This window comes from Poecile atricapillus, chromosome 2 (assembly GCF_030490865.1).
Source record: "Poecile atricapillus isolate bPoeAtr1 chromosome 2, bPoeAtr1.hap1, whole genome shotgun sequence".
Taxonomy (NCBI): domain Eukaryota; kingdom Metazoa; phylum Chordata; class Aves; order Passeriformes; family Paridae; genus Poecile; species Poecile atricapillus.
The window spans coordinates 61159594-61185487 of NC_081250.1; the positions used below are offsets into that span (position 1 = coordinate 61159594).

Below are 25894 nucleotides of genomic sequence, written 5' to 3' on the forward strand. Positions count from 1 at the left end.
TAGGAAACTTCTGGAGAATTATCAGTAGAAAGGTTAAGCAGATCCTCAACAACTGCTTTCATGTGATTTAATCCTACAATAACACCATTTCTATGAAGTTTGCAAGAAGTCTGTTCCTAATTCATACGAGAGAAGAGGGAATAAATAAACTTGTATTATCCCAACCTCTGGATCACCTGCTGTGTCTCTTAACATGTCTTTTATTCTTGTTTCACTCTGGCTTAAAAAAACCCACTGAACTTATTGTTGACATCGTAAGAAAACAGGATTGAAACTATCTGGTGTCAAGTGAGTGTTTGCACTAATAACAAAAACAGTAACAGGTTTCAAGAAACAATATGGCAGGCACCAAGAGTAAGAAAAATTTAAATAGCTGTATACAAATCTAAAGTCTTTAAAAAATTTCATTTTTATTGATTCATTACCATACAAAATTTATTCAAATTACATCCATTTGAAGTTGTAAGATCACAGCTAGAGAACATGTCACCCTTTAATAAATCTATTTACAAAACTCACCATAAAAGCTTTTTTTGTTGTTTTTTTCCTTTTTTTTTACAGTATTTTACAGAGGTTTGTTTTGTTTTTTTTTTTAAACTAGCATACAATGCAAAGCTAAATTAGATTAGTATTTTGCCCACACACATTGGGACAAGTGTTTAATTTGTACATAAAAAAGATGGTCTGTGTTAGTCTTCATTTTCTCTTCCCTCGCAAAAGTGCCCCTTTGTCTCGCAAATCTTCATGCTCACACAACTTTTACTTTCCTCTTCCACAAGACGAAAACTTTAAATACTACAATTTTATTTACAGATCCACATCTAAAAAAACTCTTAAAAAATTACAAACCAGATAGAAAATATTCTGGCAGTGTTTACAAATTAAGTCTATTGTACAAAACTGCTAGATAACTAAAGTGTGAGTTGAGAACATATATCAAATTAAATACAACTGCTGAATGATCTATGCAAACATTTGTACATATAAACACACACTTAACACTGTTTAACAGTTCTTTATGTGTTGCCCTTTATACATTTGTTATATTCCAAAACCCACACAGTCATACAGTTTCCATATTAGTACTGTGACTTCCTGCCTTTTCGTGTGTGAGCTTTCATAGCAGCAACTCAATGGTACCAGAAAACCTGCATACATAATATTCTCCTACAGTACAAATAGTACTAATATTCTGAGTATGTCAGATAAGCACAACAGTAATGCAAACAAAAAGATTATATGGGCATCATCTAATCAACATTACATTAATTTAGCCCAGAACATGGCAAAATATTTTACACTCAAGAAAAAAAAAAATTATTTAAGACTTCTTAGAATTCCTCTGACGTTCAAAAAATAAATATTGGTACTATACTATACTAGCAAAGATCTTCAAAAAATAAATGCAATTCAGTTGATGTGGTACTTACAGTTATGTACTTTGGAAAAAAATTAGTTCCATTTTGCTGGCGAAGAGAATTATAAAAAGCTGTAAGCAGATGAAGCTAACCCACTGAGATAAATATCATATATTGAACAAACAAAGCTTGGCATAAGTGTTTTCCATAGAGGGAAAAACCCACAGTGCATCTCTAGTAGGCACTTAACATGAAGCCCCACTTAGTACCACGAAAATTCTTGTACCAGTTCTAATGCACACTGGGGGCAGTAAAATTGAACTGTGCATCTTCGTTCTAGTTTAAAAAAAACAACCAACAAAAACTACTTTCACACACACACACACACACACACACACACAAGCATTTTTAAAAATCTGCGATTACTACGAGAAGTGGCAGAACTTTATACTTTTCAATATCTGCAATATACACTACATTTACAGTGTATTGTATTTTCATTAAAAGCTTTTAAGGACATAAGTATTTGACCTCATAATGAGACATATACACAGCTCAAAATGAGCATTATGACAGCAATTTAAACATTCCCACAAGTAGCTGAAGAATCCCATTCCACTCTTTTGCATTTACTTCATATTTACGTTCACTGCATGTACAATCCATGTTGTGACACTCAAAAGACATGCATTCTCTGCAGAAGGCACGACCTGAAATACTATTACAAAATTGTTACTTAGGACTAAACCAGTTCATGAAGCCCTTCTCCGTAAGCCCACTTGTCACGGTAAGCAGAGACTGGGGGAGTGTGAAGACAAAACATCTACGGTCACCTGCTTGCACCTGCTGACTCGCAAGGCACTGGAGCTCGGGGTCAAGGAGAAGGCTCTGCTGTAAAAGCCTTCTGTTGTTTCTTATGGTATTATAGGGAGTATTCAATTAAAATATCAGCACTGCTCAGGAGCCTAGTTTATTTAATAATGCTATTTTATGGTAAGTAGAGGACAAGTCTGAATGACGGCAGGTTTTTTGATTCCATTAAAAACATAGTTTAGATATGCACAGCACTTAAGACAATCAGCTGTATATAAATTCATCCATCAGGGAAGGAAGTTTCTCTAAATCATAAGCATCAAAGAGGTCACTGATGCCTTCCTCATCCCCAAGGCTCAGCAAATAATCTTCCTGAAGCAGAGGAGGCAGCAAGTTCACAAATGGTCCTTCAAAGTTTGAGGGAATTTGGTCCTCGGTCTGCTGTAGAAGGTTGGCTGGAGAAGCCAGTGGAGATATTGTTGCCATATTTACTGAGCAGTCACCTTGTCCTGAGTTAGCAGAAGCCACTTCTGTGACAGGAGGGAGAGAAAAAAATAAAAGATGTCACATTTAATCTCGGTAGAAATATCAGACACACATCAAAGTAACACACAAATGAAGTAACCACTACATAAAGGGTCTTTCATAAAGCATCAGTTCAACAATAAAAAAATGGCCTCCATATAATTCCTAGCTTGTTTTTGATGTGTCACAAAGGGCTTCTCAAAAATGATCATGTTGCCATCATCTCTGACTTTTCTATTAAAAAGTTATCTTACAAGATTTAAACTACAGGGGAAAATAAATCAAACATAGTGAGATGCCCATTTTTCAGTGGAGTTCACTGTCAAAACTGAGAATTTTCTAGGTACCAGATGTCATCAGTGAAGAAATGTAGCTTCACATGTACCCATACACTGAGATTTCTGCCTCTGGTATTGAGATGGATCTTTACTGCTACTGTTTTATTTAAACACTTAAAATGAACAAAATTATTTTTTTCTTCAGTATTACACACACTTTGGTTACATATGATATGAAAATAGGGAACTTACTTTTAACAAATAATGCAAAGGAAAACTTACTTCTGACTATATAAACCAGAAATATGTAGTGAAAAATTGATACCTTAACTTTTCACTTCTTAGAAAAACAAAGCCAAAGAAAAAGAGCTGGAAATTCAAAGTTCAAACTGAAACCTTGAATGTGACGTTGAAGAAAGGCTATTAGTATTGCAAAGAAATAATTTTACCTTTGGAAATGGTTTTGGAAATATTTCCATTGTGGTCCTGACTATAGGTTTTCATTGGACTGAGAGCATCGTTTTCCTCTGGGCACAGATAAACTTCAATAGGTCCTTGAGTACTAGATAAATGTATCAATGCACTCTGCTAACAAAACAAACATCAGAATGGGGTTACACCAATGAAAACAACAGAATATTGATGATACTGAGTAAAGTCTTATTAGGTTGTGAGTGTTTGAGTACAGTTTTACTAACCAAAAGAACCTGAAAAGAACACCGAGCCTTTTTTCTTTCATGATGTGAAAAGCTTGGCTGATATATTTTGCAGACTAGAACATAAAAACTTTTCCCACTGTAGCACACAAATATCAAAATCCCACCAATTTCATAAGAAGGGAGGCATAAAGGATTAAACTCTGAACATCTTCTTACAACCACAATAGCCTGGAGCATTCTGATGGGATGGAACTGTGGGATGCAAGTCACAGGTTTTATTATTATTCATAACAATAATAGTGGATGCATTTGTATAAATGTTTCTGCTTTAAAAAGATGCCAAAACATCTTTCCTACTCTCCCAAAAGCCTTCACCACCTACTCAACTGAACTCAAATATCTATATGTAAGTTCACCTATTTATCAGGCAACATTTCCAAGTAACAACAAAAAAAAACCAAACCAGATGCCATTTTCTTCACCCAAACTACTCATGTAAGTCCTTCTGCCCCCTCAAGGCAGTGATTTTGATGCTGGTTCTGAATAGGAACTGCTATTTTGTTGCAAGAAATTACATTTTTCTTAACTTTCACAAACTGATGCAACAAACCAACATGACCCACGTACATAAAACCTGCAAAGCTACTCTTTGCATTATGATGGAAAACCATAAATTACTCTGGTTATAAATAAACCTGCTGCTGCTGTATTGCATCAATAGTTCTCTAACAAGCAAAAATACAGGCATCAGGTACCTCTTTGCAAACTTGTTTAAAATACTTCCTTTTATGCCCTTTGACAAAATGTTCCTCTTATTATTTAGGTTCTGACAGTTATGTAACATTATAGACAGCATTTACAAATACAGAGAACAGCAATTGAATAGGGGCTTGCCAGGGAAGAGAAAACAGTTAAGAGTACTTCGGGCAATGCTACAGATAATTAGAAAAAAAGGAGATGGGAAGAGCAGGAGTTGAAGAAGGAAGGTACTATTGAGTGACTGAGGTATGCAAAAAAAAAGAACACTGAAATGTAATTGCATGTGACAGAACGAAATAGGACCTTACTGCCTGAAGCTGAAAATTAAGTAAGGTGGGTTTAGAGGATAAGGGAGGTCTAAGCACTAATTTTAATGATTGTGTGCATCTCTCTCTGCCTGCCTGATTTCACTGAATTAAAAATCAAAGCATAATACCCAGGGGAAAGAAACAGGAAAGCAAACAACAATAACAGTATATATTTATGAATACTGGCAAAAGATACCCTTTTCTCATTGCAGAAAAATGATTTATTCTTCCTGCCAAAACCTGCAACAAGGTTCAAAGGGGAAAGTAAGGACAAAGGCAAAGAAAAGAAAAAAAGAAGGATGGAAACCATAACTGGTCTAACCAAGTTAAAAATAATCTTAGGGAAAAAAAAGTGACAAAGACTCCAGAGTCTGTTCCTGCCCCCACAGGGCAGCAGGTATGGCTGAGCTCACTGGCCCAGTGTAGGGATGAAGGATCAATGCACAGGTATGAACATAACATTAGCAATGTTTGTGGGGTTAGCCCCATCTCTAGCTGCTCCTTGAATGAAGAAATTAGGTACATTTTTAGAATCTCTAAACCAGCAGTTCCTGTCAATAATTCCCATTTTCCCAACATACTTTAGTCTGTCTTCACATGTGAGAATTAAAGTAAATGTCAATGAAGCAAAGATGATGATGAAAGAATGAAGGGCAAGAATGTGTTCTAGGATTAAAACACAAACATCTACAATAACTGTAATACCTCAGAAAAGAAAGTCCCACATGGAAACATGTTTCAATAAATTAGGATATCAATTTTATTAGTCATCAAGATGCTTAAGGCATTGAGTTATCCATTAACTTTTTAACTAAAATAAGAAAGTTGAATTTCTTGTGAAAGATTTTACATTGTTAGAAACCAAGGAAATTCCTATTGTCAAGAAAGTTTTTCTTTACATAAAGCATGGCAAAAGAAAATATCTGTAAATGGTGTGGATTACTCTGAAGAATTTTAAAGTGAGTGAAAAGGAACAAATAACAATTTTTCTCTGTAAATTGATTTTTAAAGTTTCCCCTTCCTTTTCTACAGAAACATCCCTAAAATTTGTAAGAATACAGGACTGTGTACCTGGGCACGTGTCACAGTAAGACTCAAGAGACGCTGCATCTGTAGAAAAACTGTATATAACCTGGCAGAAAATGCCAAGTTTTCCTTACCTCCACTGGGTCAGGCACTTCAAGTCTTGTTTCTGGAGGAGCTTTCACAACTATAACAGTTTGGTCTTTAAGGCCACTAATTTTTCGAATATCTTGATACGTCACATAAGCTAATGTAATCACTGTTAAGGAATTTTCCATCCCAGGTTACAATACACTCAGACTATTAGAAGAGGCAGAAGTCTTTGAATTATTTTTCCATTTTCTCATGCAACATAGCTCTTAGCCCAAGGTTTTCTGCTCTCTACACTGTGAATGCCATGAAGCCCTGTGAGAAATTCCCCTTGATGTAACAGCTGGGGCCACTATTCAGTGAACAAAAGGGATTCTCTGTGCTGAGTGCTTCTCTCCTCCTCTATATGCAGGAAACTACATAAGCTAACATTCAAGAACCTGAAATTACTCACAGACTCCATGAAGCAAAAATTTTTATGCACTTGCTATCAAAATGCAGAGAGCTGAAAATCACTGAAAAAGTGTATAGGAATTTATGCATGCATGCTATAGAGCTGCATATACAGGATCACTGAATCTTAGAATGGCTTGGGCTGGAAAGGACCTTAAAAGATCATTTAGTTCCAGCCCCTCTGACATGGGCAGGGACACCTTTCACTAGACCAGGTTGCCCAAACTCCCATCCAGCCTGGCCTGGAGTAATTCCGGGGATGGGGCATCCACAGCTTCTCTGGGAAACTTGCCCCATTGCCCCACCACCCACACAGTAGAGAATTTCTGTCTAATATTTAATCTAAATTCACGTTCTTTCAGCTTAAAGCCATTTCCCCTTGTTCTGCCACTACATGTCCCTACAAAAACTCCATTTCCACCTCTCCCACAGGCTCCCTATAGGTACTAGAAGGTGCTATAGGGTCTCCCTGGAAAACTCCCTCTTCTTCAGGCTGACAAAAATCCTAATTTCAGTTTAAATTTGAGGGGCTTGGCAAACATAAATATATAATACATAGAACATATACAAAAGATATATAAATACATAAACATTTATACAACATTCATAAATTTGTATATTAATTTATATTATATAAAAATATTTTAAAGCATGTTTAAGCAGCTACTTTAAGCCTCTAGAGTGTGGAATGTCAATTCTTGCATAAGCACAGAATAAATATGAATATTTTGCTGTTCAGCATGTATTTGTCAAAATGCCAGTGTTCTGGGAGTTACTACATGATGAAGCCTCATGTACTGACCCATGTAACTGAAGTATCAAAGTGCTTTTGGCTTTGACAAAAAACTGTGAAATAACCATGATCACATGCATACAGTTCCAGCTCTTTAGTTTTGTCATCTTTGAGGTACCAAAGATGCCAGAGAAATAAAAAAACTTAGATATCTGACTTATACTTTTTGGTGGTATAAATGTGTGCTGTTACTGAGCAGTACAGCAGAACAGACTGCCCAAGCTCCAATACATCTTGCTTCTATCCTGGATCAAACAGATCCAAGAGGCAAAGAGACAGGTCATCATCTTTCACCCAAATGGCTTTTGTCAAGGCTTTTACCACCTGTTTTTGCAAAGGTAGAGTTCACCCCTACAGGATTCAGTGCTACAAAAATTGAGAACTGCCATGGTCAGTTTTGTCTTGCTTATGTCTCTTCATGGATTATGCTCTTAGCTGAAGGCAGTGCTGATCCTACATCCCATACCATTTGTTGATCTTTGGTTACATGAAAATGTCTATAAAATCCAGTCAAAAGACAATGTTCACATAGTTCAAGTACTTTTTACTGGTACTCCAATAGTTATTTCCTGTCCTTCAGAACAGAGAATAAATCCACTTTATTTGATGCTATTTAAACACTACTTATTACAGATTGTAATAAGTTTTCACATCAGTGTTTAATAAAATGCTTTCTTGTGTTGCTAATAGGTGGGAAATCTAAGGAAAATGACTACTGGTTAATTACAAAGGGCATTAACAGCTAAAATAAGTCATATGAACCTTATGCAATTTAGTTTTCCTATTGCATTAAATAATTCAGCCTAAGGTATCTTGAGAGCTCATAGTTTTATCTATATTTTATTATAGATTCTCTAACCAGAGGAATCAGTTGCAAGTTTCAGACTTAAGTTTCAGACCAGACTTCAGGAACCAAACCTCAACTTTATTTTCCTCTCTGTGCCTGTAATTTATATACATAACAATTTAAAGTGAAATAAATAAAAAAAAAGTAATGACTAAACAAATCTGTTACTTTATCAGACTTTCTCTTCATGTCTTTATAATTTCTGAGCACATAAAACTGGTTTTCTCTAGGCTTGAAAAAAACACAAGGCTATTGGATATCATCAGTCATTAATCAAAGGTTCTTGGTTCTACTCTGTGTGAGCACAAATGTTAACAGTCTCCTTCATGAATCACCTTTTCTAATTTTCCTTTTCACATTCCAGAAGCATTACAGGTTCAAGCTGCTTAAGTAGCTTTTATATCAAACTACATTAAAACCTTTCCAACTTCAAGAATCTTCTGATGCTTTCTTTCTATGACATCACACAGAGGAAGTTTCCTAGTATTAGAGGGCACAGCAAAGGAGGCTGAGCACCTTTGAGGTTTTGGGAAAAAGGATATCTCTGATTCTCTGAGTCCTCCGTTAGCAGCTTGAGGTCCAGGGTGCAGCTTTGGATTAGCTCATCCAGTTTCTTCTCTTCCTGAGTCAGCTCGGTCACCTCCTTCGTGAGGCCCTGGCGCTGCGCCAGCATCCCACCATCCTCTGACAGACTGCAGCCCCTGCAGACAAGGGGAAGGAAGACACCCAGTCAGCTTCTGCAAAATTTGTCCCTAACACCATGGTAAAGGGGAGAGACAGGATTTTACACTGCAGATCAGGTTCTTAGTCCTTTCTCCCTAAACCCACCCCTAGCGAGTCAACATAAACTACGCTTTCCAGAAAAAGCATCTTTTTATCACAACAACACATTTTGGAACTGCCACCAAGATGTAAGAGTTGAATATTTCTAACTACTTCCAAAATTTTGTATCTAACCACAGTTTAAAAAAATCTCAAGGAAGGCAGTAGGTAGAGATACATACCTAAAACTTACTCTACATGCAGAAGTAAATTAATTAATCCAGTTTTCAGACAAAATGCTAGTTTCTAATTTCCCTGACAAATCCTTTTTATTAACTTTTCTTAAGAAAAAAATTAAATTTTATCCTGTTGGAAGGCATTTTGGATGATTGCTTGGAGCAAAGTGTTAGAACGAAAGGTGGGAGAAGAAAAACACTGCTGTCCTGTGATAGTAAAATCAGCCAGCAGGGATAGAAAAGGATAATGAATACTTACATCCACTGAATGTTGTTTTTGGATTTTTTCTTAATGAGATGGATGCCTTCCAGTACATTGGTGATATCGTAAATCCTCCTTTTTTGCACCTTGAGGACCTCTGCTGCTCTGTTCAAATCTAGGACCCCATCAGGAGACTGGCTCAGCAACTGAATGAACTTCTTTGTGAGAAGGCCAAGGGATGTATCATACCGAGTCTTTTCTGAAGGAGATTTTGGAGCTTGGAAGGAAAATGAAAAAGAAAGTTAAATAATTTTTTTCTCATTTTGGTTCCGAAAGCAGCAACCAAAACTGAAATTATATATATTACAGTTACTTCTTTCATTTTTACTAAAGAAATCTCTCATACCTCTGCATTAAGACACAACTTACCGCTACGTATTTGTATTTCAAGATGTACTTTTCCAAAAGTCACAGGTATGTGAGCAAATATATACGTTTTTTAAAATGCAAATATTTCCAGTAGTCTGACAGATACATATAGCAATATTCTGCTTAGGCTTTTACTGTATGAATTCATAATAGTATTTTTAGTATCTATTTATCCTGGCAGTAAAGCCAAAAAATCCCCTGTGATTCTCCTTCATCAGACTGATAGCCAGCTTTCATCAAGGTTTGATTTCCCCCTCATGTGAGATATGTGTTTCATATGCAATTAAGCAGGACTTAGGTGTACTTCAGTGGGTGAACACAATGACAGATTCCATCAGTGCCAGACTCCACAGCTTGAGAAAACTCAAGTGAATTAGAGATTGACATAAAATACGATTTATAATCATCATTGCTCCATAACCAAGCAATGCTCAAATTAGGAGAGAGTATCTATATCTTCTAAATTAGAAGTCAGCAAATGGCTTAGACCAACTCATGGTTTCCATGCACAAATGCAGCATGTATATACTTAACAGATGGGCTTTTAAGAGTTTAAATGCTTGGATCAGAATGATTTCTAATTCTAGACGTTCAAGGCCTTTCTGTCAAGGGAAATGAACCAGCCATTATTACAAGTCTGCTGGGCTGGTACATCTCAAACCCTTCATTTTCTTCCAGTATTATGCAGGGTGGAACTTGGGCTGATTTGGTGTTCTTTTCCATGTTTTCAAAGGTCAGGTCATACATTAAACTGCAGAAGTTAGTCAAAACTGATAATCCCACCTAAGAGTGAACCTTTAGATTACCCTGAAATACTTTGAAGAATACAATGGCTTTTCAATGAAAACCAAAATGTTGCACCTTTGCAAAGAGAATCAGTTAGCTGTATTTCTTTGGGTAGATTCAGGGCTTGTCTGCTCTGGGAAATGGAAGAATATTCATAGAAAGGCTTGGGTTGGAAGTGGAACTTAGAGATCATCTAGTTCCACCCTTCCTGCCATGGATAGGGACACCTCCCACTAGCCCAGATTGCTCAGAGCCCCATCCAACCTGGCCTTGAAACACTTCCAGGGATGAGGCATCCACAGCTTCTCTGGGCAACCTGTTCCAGTGCCTTGTCACCCTGTGAGGAAAGAATTTCTTCCCAACATCTCATCTAAATTTCATTCACATCATTTACATGACCTTGTGGATTTAGAACAAGGGTGGTTGGTTTATCTGGGTTTTGTTTGGGGTTTAGAAAAGAGTAAGAGGATTAGAGTGGTAACGGCAAGAAGTGACTGGATTCCCACCTAAAATGGCTTGTGCTCCTCATCATGCACAAAATTCTTCGTACAGGCTTATCAATGCTGCAGCAGCATCCTATGCACCAAACAGTATTTCTACGAGAATCCACTTCAATTTAAAATAGGCTTCATTTAGCTTAATGAAGTTTAGTTTAATTAAATCAGCTGCTCCTATGCTTTAAGTTTGTATCTTCCAACTAATTTCACTTTTCCTATCTGCCTCAATAGAAACCAGCAGACTGGTAAGGAAGGACCCTTTGGCATCTCTTGCTCTGACATCACTACCACTTCTGCCCCCATCCTCTCCTTGCCCCATGTGGCTCCCTCTGCCAGCCTAACTCTCCTGCTGAAAATCCCCCAAACAAGGCAGCAAGGCTATAGCCCCCAGCTTCTGCTGCAAGAAGTCCACTGCCCAAGGCAATGCAGATGTGCAAAAATTAGTACTTAGAGCAACTAGGCAGTGGCAGGATCCAGAGTTGCAGGGACATAAGGCAGCCCGGATACCACAAAGAACATTTATTGTGCTGCTGAGGCACAGCTAGCACTCCTTCCAAATCCCTGCCCAGGGAAAGAAGCCCTGGCAGCCAGCTGCTGTAACTCCAGCAGTGAAGGAAGAGGCTGGCCTGACAAGGAAGAGCTTTGCCTAACAACTGTGCATTCGATCCCATCATGCCACCTTCATTCCTCAGCATCCACCTCTCTTAAGCATCCCAACATCATGTCCTTGGCTGAAGGGGAGGCCCTGGGCAGAGAGAATGCAGGCTGCCCAGCAGGCAGAGAGACACACCTGGCAGCCAGGAGCCTCTGCAGCCTCTTAACAGCTCTGCAGCAACACCTGCATGCTGCAAACCTGCTGTCCATTGCCCGGCTGGGGGGTTGAGTTTGTTGCATACCCATCTAGGTGAGGACAGCAATAAACACACCCTAAGAGAGGTAATGCAGACTGATGACAGCATGTTACAAGTTCCCTTACTTTTTGGGCTATCTGGACTTCTTGTTGCAGCTCTTCCTTTCCCCTTTGGAGTCTTTAGTCCTTCTGCAAGATACTGGTGGCCACTTTCTCCTAGCTCCAGCCTTCGTTTTGCCTGTTAAAAAAGAGATTTTTTTAATTGATGGATTGTTAAGAAGTATATTTCACTTTATCAAACACAGTATTGGGACTATAGGAAAGGCAGAGAGTGGTGAGTTTTTCACAGCAAGGTATCAGTACAGATCCATAGCCCACATGCTATGAATCCAAATATTTCCTGGAACCCTAAGGTGGACTTAAATATGTCACACAAAGGCTAAGCTGATGAGGTTTTTATTTGAAAACTCAGCAATTGTTTTAGATTTGAAGAGCTGAGTGACAACTGCATGGTGCATTTCAGTCTAGTTTAGACCTTCTTGAATAGGTATGAAAGATTTTGGCCCTCACTTGAGAACATTTCATTTAAGAAAAACAAAGACAGCCTCTCATGCACCACACATATGTGAACCCAGGTTTATTTGAAAATCTCCTTATATCCATCAAAGTTTGTGCAAAAGTAGTGCTAGTGCAAGTTATATTTTCCCCTTCATTATCTGAGACGATGGCTTTGAGGGGATCAATGAACTATGAAATTCCCATCAGTGAAATACATGGCACGACACCAAGAGCAGCATTGGCAGTCTTCTCCTCTGCCTCTCAAAAACTTGTCCTCATTGAAAGCACAGCCACTACCTTTATTTCACATTAACTAGCACTTGTGCTGCCTAGACAAAAGTAAGGTGGAGCAAAAGTAGTATTTGATGACGCCTGAAAATCAGCTAAATGTTGCACTCAGTTCAAAGGAAAGCTGTGCTCATCTTGAATAATGAAAATAGTGAATGAAACCCTTAAACTTTGCAACAGACAGACAAACTGCAATGAAAACCATCACCCATATGAATTCCGTTCCTAGACAGAAACACAATATACTATCTTTGGAAACAATTCTATACCCTTCCCTGCCACTCAGGTTACTGAAATTAAATCTGGGGATACTTGTTATCCTAACAATAGAAAGCACATTACTTGGAAGACACAGGAAAAAGAAAAAAAAGAAGTTTTATGTCTAATCAAGTTTAGACAACTGTTTCTGAAAAATGCTGTTCATTCAGTTAGGTAGAGTAATTCAGAGCACATTATTTGCTTGTTTTTTAAGATTCAGCCCACAGGGCTGGATAATGTCTTGCTCCTCAGTGAATCAAGACAAAACAATGCATTCTGCTATGGAGTTGTAGACAGGTATTTCTGGATTGTGGATTTGTCTTATGCACTTTACTTTGGGTCTATGACCAAGAGAAGGCTCTAAATAAATTAATTTATATGTATTTATTTATGGATAGCTAACTAATATCTTTCTGTTGGACTCTGCTTGCAAACCTCAAACTTATTAAAAGGCAAGTTAAAGCACATGAAACTCATACAAGCCCATGGTGTAACAGCACGTGCAGAGCACTCAAGCCACTCTTCTCCGCATTTTGTGTGAAGGGGCATAAAATTCACCGGCAACAGGGCAAAACTGAACTGTATCCTTCTAACCAACACTGGCACCACACTCCCAGCAGACCACTGGTGGCAGCTTCTAATAGCATGAAACACCTCTGCTCTGTTCAGCTCTGTAATCCAAGGACACAGATTTCCAAAAGGTCAAGTGTTAACAAAAGCATCCAGCTAATATGTTTAGCCAACATAATTGGATTAAATTAAGATTACAGCCATTCCACAGGGAGAAATACATTTCACACTATTTTATGTAAGTGTTTTTCCACCCTGAGAACTGTAAGAGCAGAGGAAGGAGGGGTGAAAAGGGAACAATTCAGGGCGTGGGAAGACTAGGTCAAAGGGATACAATTAGAGATAAAAGAGAATCTCAAAACCAGGTGTGAGAAGGAGAGGCAATGCTTAGGACGCAAAATCCAGAGATTTGCAGCTCTCTCCATCAGAACAAAAACTTAGGTTTGGATTATACATCAAAACTTTTTGTCTCAACTTGCTTGCAAGACACAAACAACAGTATTTTGCCTCTGTTTTCGTGGTTAAAGACTTGTATAAGTTTTTCCCATGAACTTCAAACATTCAGAGAGAACACAGACAGCATCCTCCTTTGGCTGCACAGAGCAGCAAAAACCTGCCTGCATGCACTGGGGCTGGTACAAACAACACACTCTTGTCAGGCTCACCTGCACGCTGCACCTACAGTGTAGGGCTAGTGAAAAAAATACCACATGACAAAGAGAGCTCTACAAGATAGCTGGGTTTTAGGGTACAAAGCATACAGGAAACCTGGTAGATGTACAGAGCAAAATATTTTAGTGGAGTTTAAAAGATCCTGATTACTGACAGACAATTTTAGGAAACCCTGAGGAATGTTTAATTTCAGGCCAGATGTTACACGTCACTCAGCAAGTGCTCGCTTCCCCTTCCTGTTTTACAAACTTCATAACTGATAAGATGTAGGACTGAAGTGGTGTATTCTCTCAATTTCTTCTTTCATGAATTACAGACTAAAGATTTCCTAGCGCTGTTTTGTTTGCACTAGAGATCTTTCGTGACTCACAGCTTCTCTCCCATCTCCAAAATTATTCATAGTGCCTTCCGATATCTGACTTTTCTTCAGAAATCTCAAGATCTGTGATCAGCAGAATCAGTGAGCCTTTTAAAAAATATCTTGATTTGTGTCATTAATTTTTGCTACAGCACTATATTCATTATTTGCACTATTTATGCAAATTAGTATTATTTGTCCTTCCTGCACTACTTGATCAATCGTAACATGCCCAACCATCTGACATGGTATGAGGGACCTGCTAAGAAGTAAAAAGCCAAAAGACACCAGCACAAAGCATCACAAATGACAGGGACAGATAGGAGGCAAAGGGACTAAAAATTTCTCAGTGACATGAAATGTGAGCACAAGAAATGGGAAGTCAGATTCTTCAGGGGGACAGTGAAAGGTGCACAAAATACATGGAACTATGAGACAGGTAAGCCACAAACTGATACATTCCAGCAAGAGACACAAAAGTAACAGGAAAGCATCCCATTAAGCTAAACCAGACACCTACCTAACCCCTCGCTCCAGACCTAAAAATTGTGGCATCAACTGATTTAACTCAAGTTTCTCTTCCAATACTATGAGCAATCCCTGGTATAAATACAATTATAGACCACTGTTCAGTGCAGACCACTAAAAACTTGGTGGCATCTTGAGTCCTATGTAGGTTTGCCCTTTCAGCTTCAATACATTTTTTTTTTTTAAAAAAAAGAAACCCAGATAGCTACCACAATAAACATTAGAGGCAAACCCTCAAGAATGTCTTTAATAAGAACACTTGTCTCTAGAGGAAAATCGTTTTAAAACTCCTAGGATAATCTAAGTATTTTCAAGTACACAGGACCTGATGCAGTTTACTTTACAATACTCAGTCTCATGGATTAAGTTCCAAGAGGAAGTTGGAGGCAGTTATGCTTATATAGAAGAGAAGGATCAAATATAGTAGTAATTAATTGAAAAAAGGGATGGAAAAGGTGCAAATAGGAAATTATAGCCCATTCCCCTTCATGGGCTGGTTTGACTTCATGGCTACCTGGGTCTCTAAGATTGCTGACACCACCTCTCCTGCGTCCTCCCTCCATCCCTGCTCTCCTGGTGCAGGCAGCACCTGATTGATGTCCTCATCAGGCCCCACAGAAAGCTGGTTCAAGAGGTCCCTACCAGCAGTAACTCAGTCCTGCCTCGAAACAGAAATTATTTTTCTGCTGGTTTTTCCCTAGTGGGGGATGAGCATGCGCTGAGAGCTGCTGAGAAGTGGTGTGACACCCACCCATGCCCCTTGGGGCACCAGATTGACATTTGAGCAGATTCTCTGTCACACAGCAATCAACTGCAGCTCTTGGGGAAAAAAACTGGCAACAATTAGAAATAAAAAAAAAAATTCAGAGTGTTACCTTGTAACAGACAAGTAAGTGCTAAGCATCAGGAAAGAGCCAGCCCAGGGTTTTGTCAAGGTAGCAGAGCACGGTGCTCAAGTGGGGCAGACACCAGTTTTTGAGGACTGCATCATATCCAACCAAAGCCTTAGTTTCTCAGAGAATTATATTTTTAAGTTTGAGGGGAAAAGCAGCAAAACACTCTCTAAATCTTTTCAGTGATAAAATCACGGAGAATAACTTTGCCAAACTAGGCACACTGAAATTCATCCTTCTAGATGTCTCTCAGTTTTATTACTGGACACAAGTTCATTGAGCTGCTTGCAAGAGACAGACCGAAGAAAAATTACATTACCTGTGCTACCTTCTGAAAATCTTTTGTCTGAAATATTGCTGCACCCATTAGGCTTCAGCAAGCACATAAAACTTGTTAGAAGAATGATCTGAGTTGGGCATATTCCACTACCCCAAAACCTTAAATTTAATTTAGAGTTAAATTTTGCACTTTGGAAAAGAGCAGTCAGTACATTTTCACTACAAGTGTGAAGTGCCAAATTCCACTTCAAACTCCTGTCACAGCTCTTGGGTGTCCCAGGCTCTGCACATTCCATCTCCTTGGAGGTCCTGAGACATATCAACATCTTCTGCTCCCCTAGCAGGCATTCAAAGGTGTATTTGAGGAGCAGCAGTCTGATTTAAATACAAAAGGACAAAAGTTGACCTCAGAATGAGAACAAAAGTAACCTAGGATAAAGCCTGCTGAGATGGGGACAGAAGATAAAAACTTATTTCAAACAAAATGGGATGAGGAGCTGAAAAGAAACTCCAGTTTATGGTCGACTGTGCTGGAAAAACAGGAAGATTGGAAACGAAGAAGCATGTCAAGGAATAAATTGTTTGTATTAAGTGATAGCTGACAGTGAATTAAGCAGCAAGTCAGAGAAATGTGTCTTAGGGCTCAGCTGTGGGTGTCTCAGAGCCAGGAGTAAGATGGGCAAGTTAATCCAGGGACGATGACTAAGCCTGGCAAGAGACTAAGTCTCTAGAAGACATTACAATTGCTAGGGGCAGATAACATGGCAGCTTTTCTGTATGTCACCACAATGCTGATATTACTGGGGAGGGGATGCAAGCCTTTCCAGCGAGCACAGATAAATTTTGCCTCCAGCAAGGAACCCATAGCATGGGTTCTTTACCTATCCCCACACACTTTGCACAGGCTTTCTTCTTCCACATTTTCTAAATTAAGCACTCACTTAAAAATACAATTTAAAAGCTGAGGTTCTGGAGGCATGTACTGTAGAAAGTTGCTCCAGAGGAGCTGCAGAGAAGAAAGCAAGTATATTACATGAAAGGGTAAATTAAACTGGAGCTTGATGAGGAAGGAATACGAGAGAAAAAGCAAAGCGAAAAAGACACCTTGGGGTGAAATATTCAGAGAAATATTCATACACTAAGGAAATGTCTCCACTGAATGAAGGGATACAGGCTGAGCGTTTAGAACACACTCAAATGAACAAACCCTGGTATGTGGAGAGCCATGAGTGTCTGCCAGAGGGCTGCACCCAGCTGAGGGCACAGCAAACATTCGGGAAGACTGGAAAATAGGGAGAGGCACAGAGAGGAAAGCAGAGGAGCTCTCAGTAAGGAAGGGTCAGCTCACAAGCAAAGAAACACCCAAGGTCAGCAAAAAGATGCAAGAGGAGCACCAGAGTTCCTGCCTTCAAACTCATAGTGACAACTCATTTCATACTCACCACCTAATTTCTCAACAGAAATAAAATTTGCAATTCAAACTCCTGGAAGGGAGAGGGATTTCCATCTTCCATGAAGAAATATTTAGCCCAGCGGTCTATACACAGATACTAGTAATTTGTACCATACTACCCTTGGCTTCAGTAGTTAACTCTGACAGTACAAAACATTTAAGAGGAGGTTTAAGGAAAGAGTAAGAAAATAAAGAAATAGCTGTGAATTAAAATATTTGTATGCAAAAGACAACAAAACGTGTCCTTAAAAGGAAAGTTCTGTAAGTCCTCCTAGGTCTTCCCTATGCAAAGTAGGCAGTCCCATACAAAGGAACAAGATCAGGAATGGCACTTTTAATGAAAACTTTTAATGACCTCAAAATTCAGATTTACTCATAGTCATTCATAAGACTGAGGTAAAAGAACACAAAACAATATATAAAAATAGTGCCTTAAAAATCAAATACATTGTAAAATCAACACAAGGCAGAAAAGGAGTCTGAAATAATAGCTACTTATTCATCAGGATTATGCGTTAAGTGACAAGCAGCTTTTATTTAAAGTAAAATTTAAAGAATCTTTTTAAAGCAAATGAAAATACAGTTTACAGAAATCATCCTGATCATTCTAATCAAACACAAAAGCCCCAAAATGTCTTCTCATAAAACAGAAACTTATTTAAAAAGGACCAAAAAGTACTTTCTATTATTAGCAATTTCTAACTTATCATGTTATTTTTCAGCTTATTATAGTTTTGACTGAAGGAAATTCTTCTCTAGTTCTTACATTGAAATTATTAATTCAGCTACAGTCAAATTGTTTGTTTTTAATGCAGATGAACAGTAAAAGAAAATCCCTTTTATATGTCTTAATTTGGTTTATAATTCAATATAATTCAAGAGGCACATCACGGTTTCCAAATTAAATGACATTCTGATCATATGCAGCCCCTCCCCATTAGGTATTTAACACTGAGGGCTGAAGGCTGGTATGTTACTCTGGTGAGGTTTCTTTCAAGGCCTAATTAACCCATCCTATTTCTATCAAATTTTCATTTTCATGATTCTCTCAGAAGTATGCAAGAGTCAAGGAAGCCATGAACTGTAAGCACTCTAAAGATGAAACCACATGACTTTTATTTAGCTCCAAAAAGTTAAAAGTGTGGGTGGTCAACTCTCAGCAGCAAATTCTTGTTTGAAAGTGGGACCCAAGCCAGAGGAACTGAGCGACGGCTTTCCCTTGTCGGGATGAATGTGCAGGAAGAAGCAATGCAAGCGCCATGAGTGCCTCCCAGTTGTCGCTGCAGAACATCCCACAAAGCTGTTTCTAACACCCACAGAAAGGAATACATCAGCTTTCAGGCACGCTCAGCAGTTTGAGCATAGCTAGCTGGCTCCCGTGGTGGTGGCGCTGCGCATCGGTGCCACCCCAATGAGGCACTTCACGCTCTCCTCTCGAGCCTGGCTGAACAGAAGAACATTTTCAACGGCCTTTAAATGAAACACAGTGGCCTGAACCAAATCAAGAAAGTACTGAAATGTAGCAATGAAAAATGGTGGTTTCTCCCTACACCTGCACAGCAGGTCATTTTTACTGAAGCAGGATTATAATCTTAATGTACTAATTACCTTTGATTTTCATCCTGATATCTCATGTGACCTGGCCTGCCCTCTAGTCAGATTATCTCACAGTCACCAATGCTAACAATTCTGACACCAAGGTAAGTGGACAACCCTGTTTGACATCAGTCATTTTAGGCCCATAGATCTACTGGAATGCCATGGGACCAGCCCCACACCCCAACAGAACTGTACTCAGCATAGTAGCCAGTGGCAAAACGTGCAGCTTATCTTGTTTTCCTGCTCTGCTGCAGTACTTCATATTTTCTCTGCACTAAAAGAGGAAGGACATTACAACGGTTGTGCAAGACATAAACCAAAGCATAAGCCACATTTCTGGCCTCAAACCAAGAGAATTACACCTATGCTGTATAGGAAATGAATCATCTAAGATCTTTCTTATTGCAATTTTTCCACCAAATATGAAACAATTACTTCTTACTGGAAGCAATGGCTTTGCACTGTACTAAGGTAGAAAGCCCCAGTTACCACTTCACGTTGAAATATGAAAAGTTGTATTCAGGAAACTGCACCCAGTTTTCATCTCAACTGCTACACTGCCCAAGGTGAGGAGCGAGTGTGTCTCTGGGCAGTCCTGAAACACCTCCATGCAACCCCTCATCCCAACAGCTGCCAGGGGCTGAGCTGCACCTGCTTGGTTAAGGTGGAAGCCGCAGAGACAAAACTTCCTGAAAATGTAAAGACAAACAGCCAACCCTCGCATGCAGAAGCGCGGCCAGACTAACCAGCATCTGGGGTGTGGAATCCTGACCACAGATTTTTGGGGGTGTGTCTGGATGCAGCAGGATTGTCTCCCTCCCATTCCCTGGTCGCTAACAGGCTCTAACACCAGCCTCATCCTATAAACTGGTGTCAAAGCTAGCAGCCCATTTGCCTACCCCATTCCCAAAGACACCGCCTTGGCAAGGCTGCTGCCCCCAGAGTAGAGCTCGGGGATTTTCAGTTGTGGTTCACATCAGTGATTTCTCACTGTGCACATCCTTTGAAGAAAACGAGATTGTCACAGAACGGGCCTGATGCTGAACTTGCAAACTCACGGCAAGCAGCTAGTGGTGGGTGGAGAACACGATGGGACACAAACAGAGAGGGGACAAGATGTGACAGCAGACCAGCCATATAAGACACTTCTCAGTGTAATTTCTTTATATTGCGTTTATATGTAACAGTTCCACCAACATGGGTCCTCTTCTTATTGAGATCAAAGTAAGTCAAATAAGGAAGTGATAGTTCAATTCACATGGTGTATGATAGGGCATCTCTGTGTGGCTTCAGAGCTACTTGCAGTGTTTCAGCCCTTCAGGAGACTTTCAGCCTCCTGACTAGCAAGGCTAAAGTCAAACTCGACCAAGGGAAAGAAATCTCTCCTATCATTTTATGGTTGATCCCAAAGAAAATCCATTGCAAAGCAAATCAGTCTCAAAATACATCCTAGAGCTATTTTTGTCTTTTGTATTTAAGGATTATTTTTTATTTTAAAAGTCATTAACTTCAAAATAAGATTGCAATTGGATTTGTTTCACTGAGTGGCTTCCACTTTATGTGTGGAAATTAGCACAGCTACTTAGAAAACAAAAACTTTCAAACACTGTCAGTTGTCTGCCAAATTGTCTATTAAACAAACAAGCCCTGAGACTGGGGGAGGAAGGACACTGGGAGCTGGAGAATATAATAAGATGAACTTCCTTGTAGGAAATTCCAGTAAATGCCACGGAACACTAGATAAACAGGTTAAAAATTAGGAGCAGCATTCCAAGCATATATATATTGACACAGGAACCAGGAAAAGTGTTATTCCTCACTTACAAAACATACAGAATATTGTGATAAACCTCTTTAGGAAGATGTAATTAATTAGACTGGATACATACAAAGTGAAAAGTGAGAAGAGGAGCAATCACAAAGCCACAGCAGAACTATCTCAGTGGAGGTGCTCTGTAATGGTGCAAGATTGGGCTTGCTTTACAAAGTTCTCTCACTAAACTGCCTGCCTAAGCCACAGCATCTTGAGCTTTCTTTTCCTTGAATACAGGATATGTACAAGAAAGGACAATGTCTGTGGAATTTCACAAATTAAGTTCCTGGAGTGCAAGTTTTCATGTCTACACATGTTTGTGGTTTGTGATGTCCACCCTGGCACCCCAAACCTTCCTGTACTCCATACAAAATACCCATACCAAGTTATACCAGAGCAGTGCCAAGGGACTGCATCACTTCACTCAAAGAGAGGTAATTCACAGGGAATCAACAAAATTGTACATTCTTTCAAAAATTAATGGCAAAAAGAATACGTATTTAAACAATTCAGAAACTACAGCAGAGAGCTACAAACTACAAGGTAGAAAGTTTTAAAATACTCAGGTGCACATGAGCATTAGTATTGTATTCCCATCTCCAAAGCAGGTGAATCCTTCCTTAAAAAAGGCCAACACCTATCTTGACTCCATATTTTTAATTCACTGCCTGAGGTACAATGGCTTTTACATCTATCTGCTTTTTCAATTAATGTGATTAGTAATGAGAAATCAGATCTGAGGTAGCAAAACTTTTTATTTTGAAGTATTTTCTTAACCCAGTTCCCCCAAGCATAAAAGCATACAGCAAGATTCCCCAAAAGTAATAAATGGACTTTGAATCCATTTAGTGTGATAAAAATATTATCTAGTTTTCAAAGGTCACTGTGCAAGTTGACAAAATACATTCAGAAGACCAAGGTGAGATGCAACGATTTGCATTTACAGAATCAGACAATGAGAAATAACATGGGTTCCTAAGCATTTACTGCAATACAGGATAGTGCTGTGCATTGTGTAAATTGTGAGAGTACTAGTCCACCTTAGGGAAGTCTCAATATTGTTCAAATAGATCAACCCTGATAAGTTATTTTTGCACCTACAAGTAACTATAATGCTGAACTTGCACAAGAGATTGATTTATCATTTGCAAATTAAGTATAGTTTCAAAAATTAAATTACCAGCATTGCATAAAAGAAAAATCCTTACATAACCTTGATGAAGTTAACACAATAACCTCTTCCACATACCAGAGTTCAGAGTAACAAAAATAAGTGCCCAAGAAACAGGAAAACACAGTTTACAAAAAGAACCTATTCCTAGAAGCAGTCAGAAAGGAGATTCCAGATTAGCAGAAAGTTGCAGAAATAGATAAAAGATTACAAGAAGAGACCAAGGGAGAGAATCACAGATAGCAGGGACCTAAAGACGAGTTATGGCTGACAGCCTCCTCCACCCCAGATCTGGAGCTGGTACTGCCATCAGAAGGCTTCTCTTCAAAGCACTTCAGACTACAAACTGAACTTGGTTTTCACCTAGCCTGGGTTGCTAAACTCTAGAAACTGATGACTTCCTCCCTCCCCACATCAAGGTAGGCAGCTGCTGCATTTACTTTTATTGCACAGGTCAGTTTGGCAACGGCTTACACAGCTGAAATGGCACAGAGATAGCCATGGTTGAAATGCTTTGTAATGTCACAAAGAACAACTGCACATTCTACCTTGGCAGTATTTTATCAATCCATCAGCCCCACCATGGAGCAGAACAACCTGAGAATGCTGGCAAAATGATGACAAACTGATTTCAAATAGGGAAGTTTTACTTATTCTCATTGACAGAGAGGGAATAAAAAAAAAAATTACAAGATGGCAGCAGGCCTTAAGTGAAGCGAATGAGTGTTGGTAGACTATATAATTTTCTTTTTCACACTTAGGAAAATTCTGTCATGCACAGGACAATCTAAAACAACTGATGTGACAGCCTAATTTTTACAAGACAACAACGAAAACAGATGGTTATCCAGGGAGCCACAGGCAATTAATTTCTAGGGGAAAAGACATTAAAGTTGCCGTTCTTTCTAAGATTATATATGATATTTTCAAAAAGTTATCACTTTTGGCTTTGGTGAAGCAGAAAATCTTCAGTAATACAGCCAGGCAAGGGACTTGAACCTACGTGAAACCTGACCCACACCAGACACGATCTGTCCCTTCTACTTTGTCTTCTTTACAATGTATTTCCTAAATTAAACATCTTGAGATGACTTCTCCAGAAAAATTAGTAGCACCCTGAAGTCTCAAATTTTAAAATGAAGTGAATTTGCATTTTTCTCTCTAATCTACACTTTGATGAAAGAAAAGAATCTGACTTTCTAATATGACCTCCTACATATCACAGACCCTAGTTGCTGTGCTATTGTAGCCAAGGATAAGAATGCAATTTTAGAATCTTTGTTATGAAAATGAAATGAACAAGCACCTGTCAGGAAGTAACACGAACACAGTTGCTCCTACCAAAAAGCAAGTAGAAGGATTTGCTAACTTCAAGGCTGTTCAGAGTTGAAATTACAGAGCATAACTCTACAGAGAAATTACAGCAAAACAGTCATTGTGTCAGAACTTGAAGGCATAAACATTATTTTTCTCTCACTTAAAATAAAATCTAATTTCCACTTTGAGTTTACATTGTTTAAGCTTTCAATATTAAATTCTCGATGTGCTCAAGTTCAACAACTTAATAAGTCCTTTAACACCGGAATCATCTCAGAAAGTGGCTGAGGTGAGAAAGCACCTCTGGAGACCATCTAGTCCACTTGCCACTGCTCAAAGAGAAGGCAACTAGAACAGGATGCTCAGGGCTGTATTCAGTTGGGTTTTTAATATGGCCAGTGAATACAGCTCCACAACCTAAGAGACCTGTTCCAGCATACCAGGATGCTGTATAATCTTCTGTTTAAATGGCCTTTCTTCATTTCAGTTATTGCCCACTGGCTTTCATCCTGTCGCTGGCCACCACTGAGAATAACCTGGCTCCATTTTTTTACTCTCTCCCATCATGTGTTCAACCATCTCCAGGCTCAACAGACCCAGCTCTCTCAGCCTATTCTTATATATGATATGCTCTGAGGCTCTAAACACCGTCATAGTCCCTCACTAGACCTGCTCAAATGTCCATGTCCTCTCATAATGGAGAGCCCAGAACTGGAGCCAGCATGTCAGCTGTGTCTCACCAGGGCTGAGCAGAGGGAAAGGATCGTCTCACTCTGCAGAGCTGATTTACAGCAGGTTTGTCCCAGCCTGTTCTGGTACCTGGAATTATTCCTCTGCAGAGGCAGGACTTTCCACTTTCTTTTGCTGAACTTCAAGGGGTTCCTTGAGGGGCTTGAGCCCCTTCCTCAAGCCCATCAAAGTCCCTCTGGACAGCAGTGCACCCATCAGCTGTATCAACTAACACCCCCGATTCTGAATCTCCTATCAGTCAAGTCACTCATTAATATTAACTTCATAAGCAAAATATTGCTTAAGTTGCACTGAAGGGCATTTTTTTCAGACCTCAAATAATTCATGCTGCCCTATTTAACAGCATCTTCTAATTTCAAGATCTTTCCCTTACAAATGCTAGTACAGAATCACATGGTATTTCAGGTGTCAGTCACACCAAAACTGTTGACTGAGGCAAAAGTATCCCCACTCTTGTTTTTTTGTACATGCCAGGATGCAAGCCTCAGTGCCATCACCTCTCAGCATTGTGCTGGAAGCTGGTGTGCAGTTGACTGTCCACTACAGACTTCTGAGAAGTGCTGCTTTCCAGGATACAGGCCCTCTTTCATAAGGCATGGCTTGCATTCCCTGTGCTCTGACATACAACTTTGCCTCTCGCCCTATTAAAGACACAGTGTGTCTGAATGTGCCTACAGAGCAAGTTGTGAGAGCTCCATTATCATTTACTATTCTGCTGGAAATCACTATCACTAACAATTTGTTTGTTTACTTCTGCAACAATGATGAAAGCACTCCATTAGTATTGGGATTAGGGCAAATACTCACTGGAATCAATCAAAAGGATTCCCTGTTACTTAGCCAATTTTTTAAAACCAATTTCATATTGACAGTTACTTTCGTTAATCAAAATGCTTTACAAAATTAAACGCATTTCTATCAGCCTCATTCACACGTTGGACAGTTTTACCTTTGTTAACTTCTAGCTTTCAGCAGGAGAAGGGTGAAGGTAGGAAGAGCTGGCTGTGGGATACTGCTGGTAAACACTTTTGGAAATACCACAGGCACTCTTTGCAGAGCTGTATACAGAAGAACTCCATCCTCATAATTGCACACTACTTAAACCTAACAGTAAGGTTAATTTCAAGACTACTGGCCATCCCAAATATTCTGGAAGTTTTACGGGCACTGGCACAAGGCTGGAGGAGCAAAACATTAGCAGAGGGGTAAAAGAGTCCACCTGGATTGAAAGCAGAAATCGGTGCATCTATTCATGAGCTTTAATTTCTATTCATTGTAGCCTAAAATTCAGCAAAAGTCCATTTGGCTTCTTGTACTTTGGCCTTCCCCCTCTTTCCCTTTCTGCTACCTGTCCTGCTGTATAACCATGCAGCTATTAGAAATATCCTGTAGGCAAAGGACAGCTAAATGGGATTTTCCAGAAGCCTGGGGAAGTCTTCCAGTGGAATCGAGCACTAAAATATCACCTATTAAGGGTTGCACTAAAAATTCCTTTCTTTAAATAACTTTGAAGAGAGAAGAAATCTATCTACCCAATTCAGGCCCATGGATTCCTCCCCAAACATACCCTAATCTGTTTGGAAGATAGATGACCATATGGTTTAATTGTGCCTTCATCACAGAAGCCACAACTTTCTCTCTTATGATCAGTACACCTTGATCCTTTACATTTTCAAATGCAGTCCCACTTATGAGTCATCTTTCCCTCCTCTCACACAC

The 25894-nt window shown here is 39.2% G+C and overlaps 1 protein-coding gene across 3 annotated transcripts in view; it reads right to left on the bottom strand.

Moving 5' to 3' along the window:
• Nucleotides 1-393: 393 nt before the first annotated feature.
• The window catches only part of E2F3 (E2F transcription factor 3), a 41871-nt gene continuing 16370 nt past the window's right edge, over nt 394-25894 (bottom strand). For 2 of the 3 annotated variants that reach the window (XM_058833548.1, XM_058833551.1), the window contains exons 2-7: nt 11795-11906; nt 9164-9383; nt 8447-8607; nt 5861-5973; nt 3424-3562; nt 394-2701 (exon numbers count right to left, since the gene is read on the bottom strand). In XM_058833548.1, coding sequence (XP_058689531.1) covers nt 2436-2701; nt 3424-3562; nt 5861-5973; nt 8447-8607; nt 9164-9383; nt 11795-11906 — 1011 coding nt within the window. In that variant the 3' untranslated portion in view covers nt 394-2435. The remainder of the gene's footprint in view (nt 2702-3423; nt 3563-5860; nt 5974-8446; nt 8608-9163; nt 9384-11794; nt 11907-25894) is intronic. The other variant, XM_058833549.1, reaches the window with a different exon arrangement.